The 11,222-nt window shown below is 27.2% G+C and overlaps 1 protein-coding gene across 2 annotated transcripts in view; it reads left to right on the forward strand.

The window, feature by feature from the left end:
- The window catches only part of LOC129754522 (proton-coupled folate transporter-like), a 43,106-nt gene extending 32,711 nt beyond the window's left edge, over window positions 1–10,395 (forward strand). For both annotated transcript variants that reach the window (XM_055750648.1, XM_055750647.1), the window contains exons 3-4: window positions 9,757–10,082; window positions 10,146–10,395. In XM_055750648.1, the coding sequence (XP_055606623.1) occupies window positions 9,757–10,082; window positions 10,146–10,287 (468 nt within the window). In that variant the 3' untranslated portion in view covers window positions 10,288–10,395. The remainder of the gene's footprint in view (window positions 1–9,756; window positions 10,083–10,145) is intronic.
- The last annotated feature ends 827 nt before the right edge of the window (window positions 10,396–11,222 follow it).

An 11,222-nucleotide genomic window follows, 5' to 3' on the forward strand; every position in this document is an offset into this window, starting at 1 on the left:
ATTCAGCAACACTGAAGATAAATATAGTCAAATAAATTTCTGTGTCAACGTTCATTACTTTGGCAACACTAGGCAAAACAAAGTGAGTGACAGGCGTGTCAAAGTGATTCTCTGAATTCAGATTAATAAGAATCGTAAAATTTCGACACATTGCGATTAACCAGCATCAGTATTCGCGACATTTTTGTGAGAAAAATGCGCTTCAACCTACGAACAAGATTACCGAAATCACAGAAAAATCTATAATTTCCCAGAATTTTGAACCAATTTTCATCACAGAATCTGTGTCACAGAACACAGAATTTTAGAAAAATTCACAGATTTCACAGAATTTTTAAATTTTGGACGTTTTTTTACCAAAATTCATTGTTTTTTGTCATCATAAATTTTGGAAAGTTTTCTTTAATTTGGAAAATATGATAAAATTGGTACATTTGAATGAAATTAGTGAAAAAACATCACAGAAAACCGTCACAGAATTTTTGGGTAAAATCACAGAAATTCAGAATTTTTTTAAGTTAAAACACAGAATTTTTTCGGCAACCTTCCCTAAAAATCGAAAAACGGGTTTTGAAAAAAAAAACGAAAAATTGTAAACGGGGTGGTTTTTCAAATTTTCTATAAGAATACTCTTACTGAAAAGGTGTTTTTACTGCACTGTAAGGAATATTATACTTTGTATGGAAAACGTCTTAATTTATCAAATTTTTATACACTGAGGTTTTTTTTTACGCGGTATTTTGTCCCGCGTAAAAAAAAAACCGCATAAAAAAAACCGCGTTAATTCGAAAATCCGCGTAAAAAAAAACCGCGTTAATTGGAAAATCCGCGTAAAAAAAAACCGCGTTAATTCGAAAATCCGCGTAAAAAAAAACCTCGTTAATTCGAAAATCCACGTAAAAAAACCTCGAAATTCGAAAATCCACGTAAAAAATCCATTTTAATTAAAAAATTCGCGCAAAAAAGCACGTTACTAAAAAAAACGCGTTAGAACCATGATTATTTAAAAATTTGCGTACAATGATAGTTTATTTTTAAGATAAAAAATAAAATCAATTAGATTAATAGAATAGTAGAATATAGTGAGGCTTATTTGACAGTGTGGAATTCAGATCGTCTCATGTCTCATGTCTCAGGTCTCATGTTCCATGTCTCAGGTCTTAGGTCTCATGTCTCAGGTCTCATGTCTCAGGTCTCATGTTCCATGTCTCATGTCTCATGTCTCATGGCTCATGTCTCATGTCTCATGTCTCATGTCTCATGTCTCAGGTTTCAGGTCTCAGGTCTCAGGTCTCATGTCTCATGTCTCATGTCTCAGGTCTAATGTCTCATGTCTCATGTCTCATGTCTCATGTCTTAGGTCTTATGTCTCAGGTCTCATGTCTCAGGTCTCATGTCTTAGGTCTTATGTCTCATGTCTCATGTCTCAGGTCTCATGTCTCATGTCTCAGGTCTCAAGTCTCAGGTCTCATGTCTCATGTCTCATGTCTCGTGTCTCAGATCTCGAGTCTCATATTTCAGGTCTCAAATCTCATGTCTCATATTTCAGGTCTCAAGTCTCAGGTCTCAGGTCACAGATCTCATGTATCACGTTCTTAGTCTCAGAGCTAAGATTTTCCCAACTACAAAAAGATTCTAAGTGTTTTCCTTGGAAAAAGTCTTAGAATATTTTCTCTGAAAAACCGCGTTAATTCGAAAATCCGCGTAAAAAAAAACCGCGTTAATTCGAAAATCCGCGTAAAAAAAACCGCGTTAATTCGAAAATCCGCGTAAAAAAAGCCGCGTAAAAAAAACCGTGTAAAAAAAAAACCGCGTAAAAAAAAACCTCAGTGTAATTGCTTGCGAACCGCGGTTCGTACGGCAGCACCTAGTAAAATGATAGAAATAGATCTTCAGGTCACATTTTGTTAAATGTTTCAAAAAAACGCTATAGCTTAATTTTTTTTTATTTAATTTTGTTTGTTTGTTCTAGTAAGCACATTTTTCTAGAACACTTCATCTTTGTGAGACATTCCGATTTCGAAATCAATTTATTAAAATTTGTTCGGAATTTAGAATTTGAAACAAAAGAGATTTTTTTTCCAGAAATCGAATGAGCCACTGAACACATACCCTTTGTTTGCTTGATTTGATTGAATTAATAAATTACTTCATTTATAAGTTTTGTGCAACGATATAGGAACGTCTGCTGGACGAAAAAACTTGCATTGAAAGGGTAGAAATTGGAATAAATGGATTTTTTTCCTATACAATGTTTTATTCATTTCGTGAATTGGAGTAAGAAAGTAGGTAAGAGTAAGAAAGAAAGTAAGTAAGTAAGTAAGTAAGTAAGTAAGTAAGTGAGTAAGTAAGTGAGTAAGTAAGTAAGTAAGTAAATAAGAAAGCCAGTAAGTAAGTAAGTTAGTCAGCAAGTTTGGATTACCTTCAGTTGATGGCTATGGATTTCACAATAATGAATCAACCGATTCTTTTCTAAACTGATTAATTTTTATTACAAAATGTAACCGAGGTTGTTCATTTTCTTTGATGTGATTTTGATTGGAACACTTCAAATCAAGCACATCAGACACATCCTATTTTTTCTTGGACGCATTATGCTCTGCTACGGCTTGACGGATTACCGCAGCTCTGGTGGCATCATTCTTAGGATTGCCGGCATTTTTTATCGCCGAACGGATCGTCTCGCCCCTGGCGTCTCTGCAAGTGATAAGAGAAATAGGAGGAAAAAAATGTTAGTTTAAATTTTTGATTTAAGCAGTTCTGTAATGTTGGGAAACTTTTAATTTTCTGCTCAAGATACTTACGATTTTCCCTTGGGTCCGTCATGTTAGATTCAACTGGTTTCGCTAATAGTGATCCTTCAAGCTGCAAAAAATATTCTGATGCAATTGGGCTTCGCTGAACTATTTTATAGCAAAATTTAGATCAACATTGATGCTAGTGTTGCCTGTTTTAAAGAAGGCGTTTTAATGTTCATCCAAGAAAATCAGATTAAAAATTTGGCATCAAACTAATAATAAACTAAATATTCTGAGAACAGATTTTGAATAATGAAACAATGCTCTTTCCGTAATAATTCTTTACTCGTTTTTGTTTCAAGTTAGTATGTCAACCTTCTAAAATGAAGTTCAGGCAACAGGAAAATACGTTTTGCAATACTTGCAGATTCATGCCCTATATAGTGTTTTCATTCATATTATCGTAAACTATGCTGTAGGGTGAATGCATTAAAAATGGTACCAACTAAATTGAAGTTCACAAAAAAAAAATATATTTTAGGCTGACTTTGAAAAAAAAATACCAAAAGGGAACTCATAATTTAATTTCAAAGTTTTTTTTTAACATTTTACCTTTGGGAACACCAAGGTAAGGCTTTCAAATCGTTTCCAACCTCAAACGATTGTAAATATTCGATGAGCAGAGATTTTATGTTTTGGAATAACAAACGAAGTTTCGAGGAACATATTTTATCAGCAAGAACTCAACTCGAACCTATAAACGATTCCCACACTTTCGATTCTGTTGACAATCTAGAACGCATTTAAAACAGCAATGCTTTTCGTTTTTCAAGTCAACAACGGGAGAAATCTAAAGAGATATTTACTCGTGATTCTGCTGATGGATTCAGAATGAAAGGAAAAATGCCACTATCAATATTTTTGCTATCGGTTTTGATTGATTGATGAAAACTGATGCAGACCGAAGATTCGAAACGAGAAGTTTTGAACACGAAAAATTAGAATTGAGAAAAAAAACTAAGGAAACAAATTTACAACATTGTTGTAACAGTAATCAGAACCTTAAATCACAGAAATGACAAAAATGACAAACATGACAAAAATGACAAAAATGACAAAAATGACAAAAATGACAAAAATGACAAAAATGACAAAATGACAAAAATGACAAAAATGACAAAAATGACAAAAATGACAAAAATGACAAAAATGACAAAAATGACAAAAATGACAAAAATGACAAAAATGACAAAAATGACAAAAATGACAAAAATGACAAAAATGACAAAAATGACAAAAATGACAAAAATGACAAAAATGACAAAAATGACAAAAATGACAAAAATGACAAAAATGACAAAAATGACAAAAATGACAAAAATGACAAAAATGACAAAAATGACAAAAATGACAAAAATGACAAAATGACAAAAATGACAAAAATGACAAAATGACAAAAATGACAAAAAATGACAAAAATGACAAAAATGACAAAAATGACAAAAATGACAAAAATGACAAAAATGACAAAAAAGACAAAAATGACAAAAATGACAAAAATGACAAAAATGACAAAAATGACAAAAATGACAAAAATGACAAAAATGACAAAAATGACAAAAATGACAAAAATGACAAAAATGACAAAAATGACAAAATGACAAAAATGACAAAATGACAAAAATGACAAAAATGACAAAAATGACAAAAATGACAGAAATGACAAAATTACAAAAAATTACAAAAATTACAAAAATTACAAAAATTACAAAAATTACAAAAATTACAAAAATTACAAAAATTACAAAAATTACAAAAATTACAAAAATTACAAAAATGACAAAAATGACAAAAATTACAAAAATTACAAAAATTACAAAAATTACAAAAATTACAAAAATTACAAAAATTACAAAAATTACAAAAATTACAAAAATTACAAAAATTACAAAAATTACAAAAATTACAAAAATTACAAAAATTACAAAAATTACAAAAATTACAAAAATTACAAAAATTACAAAAATTACAAAAATTACAAAAATTACAAAATTACAAAAATTACAAAAATTACAAAAATTACAAAAATTACAAAAATTACAAAATTACAAAAATGACAAAAATGACAAAAATGAACAAAAATGACAAAAATGACAAAAATGACAAAAATGACAAAAATGACAAAAATGACAAAAATGACAAAAATGACAAAAATGACAAAAATGACAAAAATGACAAAAATGACAAAAATGACAAAAATGACAAAAATGACAAAAATGACAAAAATGACAAAAATGACAAAAATGACAAAAATGACAAAAATGACAAAAATGACAAAAATGACAAAAATGACAAAAATGACAAAAATGACAAAAATGACAAAAATGACAAATATGAAAAAAATGACAAAAATGACAAAAATGACAAAAATGACAAAAATGACAAAAATGACAAAAATGACAAAAATGACAAAAATTACAAAATTACAAAAACTACAAAAATTAAAAAAATTACAAAAATTACAAAAATTACAAAAATTACAAAAATAACAAAAATGACAAAAATGACAAAAATTACAAAAATTACAAAAATTACAAAAATTACAAAAATTACAAAAATTACAAAAATTACAAAAAATTACAAAAATTACAAAAATTACAAAAATTACAAAAATCACAAAAATTACAAAAATTACAAAAATTACAAAAATTACAAAAATTACAAAAATGACAAAAATGACAAAAATTACAAAAATGACAAAAATGACAAAAATGACAAAAATGACAAAAATGACAAAAATGACAAAAATGACAAAAATGACAAAAATGACAAAAATGACAAAAATGACAAAAATGACAAAAATGACAAAAATGACAAAAATGACAAAAATGACAAAAATGACAAAAATGACAAAAATGACAAAAATGACAAAAATGACAAAAATGACAAAAATGACAAAAATGACAAAAATGACAAAAATGACAAAAATGACAAAAATGACAAAAATGACAAAAATGACAAAAATGACAAAAATGACAAAAATGACAAAAATGACAAAAATGACAAAAATGACAAAAATGACAAAAATGACAAAAATGACAAAAATGACAAAAATGACAAAAATGACAAAAATGACAAAAATGACAAAAATGACAAAAATGACAAAAATGACAAAAATGACAAAAATGACAAAAATGACAAAAATGACAAAAATGACAAAAATGACAAAAATGACAAAAATGACAAAAATGACAAAAATGACAAAAATGACAAAAATGACAAAAATGACAAAAATGACAAAAATGACAAAAATGACAAAAATGACAAAAATGACAAAAATGACAAAAATGACAAAAATGACAAAAATGACAAAAATGACAAAAATGACAAAAATGACAAAAATGACAAAAATGACAAAAATGACAAAAATGACAAAAATGACAAAAATGACAAAAATGACAAAAATGACAAAAATGACAAAAATGACAAAAATGACAAAAATGACAAAAATGACAAAAATGACAAAAATGACAAAAATGACAAAAATGACAAAAATGACAGAAATGACAAAAATGACAAAAATTACAAAAATTACAAAAATTACAAAAATTACAAAATTTACAAAAATTACAAAAATTACAAAAATTACAAAAATTACAAAAATTACAAAAATTACAAAAATTACAAAAATTACAAAAATGACAAAAATTACAAAAATTACAAAAATTACAAAAATTACAAAAATTACAAAAATTACAAAAATTACAAAAATTACAAAAATTACAAAAATTACAAAAATTACAAAAATTACAAAAATGACAAAAATTACAAAAATTACAAAAATTACAAAAATTACAAAAATTACAAAAATTACAAAAATTACAAAAATTACAAAAATTACAAAAATTACAAAAATGACAAAAATGACAAAAATGACAAAAATGACAAAAATGACAAAAATGACAAAAATGACAAAAATGACAAAAATGACAAAAATGACAAAAATGACAAAAATGACAAAAATGACAAAAATGACAAAAATGACAAAAATGACAAAAATGACAAAAATGACAAAAATGACAAAAATGACAAAAATGACAAAAATGACAAAAATGACAAAAATGACAAAAATGACAAAAATGACAAAAATGACAAAAATGACAAAAATGACAAAAATGACAAAAATGACAAAAATGACAAAAATGACAAAAATGACAAAAATGACAAAAATGACAAAAATGACAAAAATGACAAAAATGACAAAAATGACAAAAATGACAAAAATGAAAAAAAATGACAAAAATGACAAAAATGACAAAAATGACAAAAATGACAAAAATGACAAAAATGACAAAAATGACAAAAATGACAAAAATGACAAAAATTACAAAAATTACAAAAACTACAAAAATTAAAAAAATTACAAAAATTACAAAAATTACAAAAATTACAAAAATAACAAAAATGACAAAAATTACAAAAATTACAAAAATTACAAAAATTACAAAAATTACAAAAATTACAAAAATTACAAAAATTACAAAAAATTACAAAAATTACAAAAATTACAAAAATTACAAAAATCACAAAAATTACAAAAATTACAAAAATTAAAAAAAATAAAATCACAAAAATGACAAAAATTAAAAAAAAAAAATGACAAAAATAACAAAAATGACAAAAATGACAAAAATGACAAAAATGACAAAAATGACAAAAATGACAAAAATGACAAAAATGACAAAAATGACAAAAATGACAAAAATGACAAAAATGACAAAAATGACAAAAATGACAAAAATGACAAAAATGACAAAAATGACAAAAATGAAAAAAATGACAAAAATGACAAAAAGGACAAAAATTACAAAAATGACAAAAATGACAAAAATGACAAAAATGACAAAAATGACAAAAATGACAAAAATGACAAAAATGACAAAAATGACAAAAATGACAAAAATGACAAAAATGACAAAAATGACAAAAATGACAAAAATGACAAAAATGACAAAAATGACAAAAATGACAAAAATGACAAAAATGACAAAAATGACAAAAATGACAAAAATGACAAAAATGACAAAAATGACAAAAATGACAAAAATGACAAAAATGACAAAAATGACAAAAATGACAAAAATGACAAAATTGACAAAAATGACAAAAATGACAAAAATGACAAAAATGACAAAAATGACAAAAATGACAAAAATGACAAAAATGACAAAAATGACAAAAATGACAAAAATGACGAAAATGACAAAAATGACAAAAATGACAAAAATGACAAAAATGACAAAAATGACAGAAATGACCAAAATGACAGAAATGACAAAAATGACAAAAATGACAAAAATGACAAAAATGACAAAAATGACAAAAATGACAAAAATGACAAAAATGACAAAAATGACAAAAATGACAAAAATGACAAAAATGACAAAAATGACAAAAATGACAAAAATGACAAAAATGACAAAAATGACAAAAATGACAAAAATGACAAAAATGACAAAAATGACAAAAATGACAAAAATGACAAAAATGACAAAAATGACAAAAATGACAAAAATGACAAAAATGACAAAAATGACAAAAATGACAAAAATGACAAAAATGACAAAAATGACAAAAATGACAAAAATGACAAAAATGACAAAAATGACAAAAATGACAAAAATGACAAAAATGACAAAAATGACAAAAATGACAAAAATGACAAAAATGACAAAAATGACAAAAATGACAAAAATGACAAAAATGACAAAAATGACAAAAATGACAAAAATGACAAAAATGACAAAAATGACAGAAATGACAAAAATGACAAAAATGACAAAAATGACAAAAATGACAAAAATGACAAAAATGACAAAAATGACAAAAATGACAAAAATGACAAAAATGACAAAAATTACAAAAATTACAAAAATGACAAAAATGACAAAAATGACAAAAATGACAAAAATGACAAAAATGACAAAAAAGACAAAAATGACAAAAATGACAAAAATGACAAAAATGACAAAAATGACAAAAACGACAAAAATGACAAAAATGACAAAAATGACAAAAATGACAAAAATGACAAAAATGACAAAAATGACAAAAATGACAAAAATGACAAAAATGACAAAAATGACAAAAATGACAAAAATGACAAAAATGACAAAAATGACAAAAATGACAAAAATGACAAAAATGACAAAAATGACAAAAATGACAAAAATGACAAAAATGACAAAAATGACAAAAATGACAAAAATGACAGAAATGACAAAAATGACAAAAATGACAAAAATGACAAAAATGACAAAAATGACAAAAATGACAAAAATGACAAAAATGACAAAAATGACAAAAATGACAAAAATGACAAAAATTACAAAAATTACAAAAATGACAAAAATGACAAAAATGACAAAAATGACAAAAATGACAAAAATGACAAAAATGACAAAAATGACAAAAATGACAAAAATGACAAAAATGACAAAAATGACAAAAATGACAAAAATGACAAAAATGACAAAAATGACAAAAATGACAAAAATGACAAAAATGACAAAAATGACAAAAATGACAAAAATGACAAAAATGACAAAAATGACAAAAATGACAAAAATGACAAAAATGACAAAAATGACAAAAATGACAAAAATGACAAAAATGACAAAAATGACAAAAATGACAAAAATGACAAAAATGACAAAAATGACAAAAATGACAAAAATGACAAAAATGACACAAAAATGACACAAAAATGGCACAAAAAAGGCACAAAAAAGGCACAAAAAAGGCACAAAAAAGACACAAAAATGACAGAAAATGACACAAAATGAAACAAAATGACACAAAATTACAAAAATGACAAAATAGATAAAAATGGCACAAAAATGTCACAAATAATAAAAAAAGAAAAATGACAAAAAAAGCAGCAATTCTTTAAATCTGTTACTTCCTACCATGAATTTGAAAATAAAAAATTTTTGTTTTTTTTAAATTCCATACCTAGTTCATCATCATGATCGGAGTGGCTGCCCATGCCATCGCCCGGTTCTTCTACATCTTCGCCGAAGTGGACTGGTTGCTGTACGTGGGGGCAACGGTTTCGAGTTTGGGTCCGATTGTGGCCGCCGTTCTCCGGTCGATGATCTCAAAAATTGTTACCGCCACCGAACGGGGTACCATTTTTTCGCTGCTGTCGATCTTCGACGATGCCGTGGTGCTCATCAGTGGGGTCCTGTACACCCAAGTCTACAACGCCTTCATCGACAGCTACCCGGCGGCTTTCTTTTGGCTCACGATGGCCACCCAGGGCATCGTCTTTCTGCTGATAATGTAAGTTTTCCTAGTTGATTTTGAGAAAACAGTTTTAAAATTTAACTATAATTTAACTTCTAGGGGTGTTCACATTTTTCTGCGGGGGAAATCGCTGGAGGAGGACACCACCGATACGACGATGGGGGATCTCAATGGAACGGTTCAGAAAAAACCTGCCGGAAATGAAGTTGCTGGATACGACAACGAGGGACTGCAGCTTTAACATACTTGAGTTGTGATCAAATGACATTCCTTGATTAACCTAATTGTTTCAATCATATTGTAAATAAAATGAAAATAAAACACTGATACGAGTGTTGATGGATATCGATTACGTGATAAATGTTCATCGTGTTATGGCACATGTGCCAGTAGGAAAAAAAATCGTTCAATTGTTGATAACATCTATTCCCATGCTCATCTCCAGCGACTAAGCACGTGTTAAAGGTATACAAAGGTCCAATTACATCAATTTAAAATGAGTAGGTAGTGAAAGTGAAATGCGTCATATGATTTGTTTATCGAATGTTATCTTGGTTATAATTTGCTACCAGAAGCGAATTTTTTATTTAAATACTCTCTGAATTTCACACACCATAAAAATTGATGAGTTGACTCCTCTTTTCGTTTTGATTTCTGTTTTTGTTTTCGAAATGAGGCCTTTGGCCTTTGCCACCAAATAAATTCACTTATATACCTTTGCCGTCAACAAATTTTCACATTCAGGTGTTTTGATCTTGTGGATATGGGTAAAATAAATATTGTTCTTCTCAACCTTTTGATAAGCTCCATTGTGAAGAATGATAGAGATGGTTCCGTGTTTTAAATAGAGTATATTTAAAAAAATTCCTACAAAGATTGGAACGTATAAATGTTTTGTTTTTGTTTACAATAGATTAACTTACGTTTACTAGATATCTCTAATTCTTTCTCAATTCTTCTTCGTATGTTTCGGTGATCGAGACTTTTTTGTGGTGTGATTGTAATGTTTGTTTGTTTTTATATGTTTCCTAGGTAACCTCACTTGTTTGCTGTCGGTTGATAAGTATATACAGAAATACTTTCACAAATCGCCCTTTGGACCGTACTGAAGCTGCTGCAATTTTGCATTTGTTAGGCAAATGAAAGTTCAGAGCTGATGGTCTTATTCTTAACGTG

This window comes from Uranotaenia lowii, chromosome 3 (genome assembly GCF_029784155.1).
Source record: "Uranotaenia lowii strain MFRU-FL chromosome 3, ASM2978415v1, whole genome shotgun sequence".
Taxonomy (NCBI): domain Eukaryota; kingdom Metazoa; phylum Arthropoda; class Insecta; order Diptera; family Culicidae; genus Uranotaenia; species Uranotaenia lowii.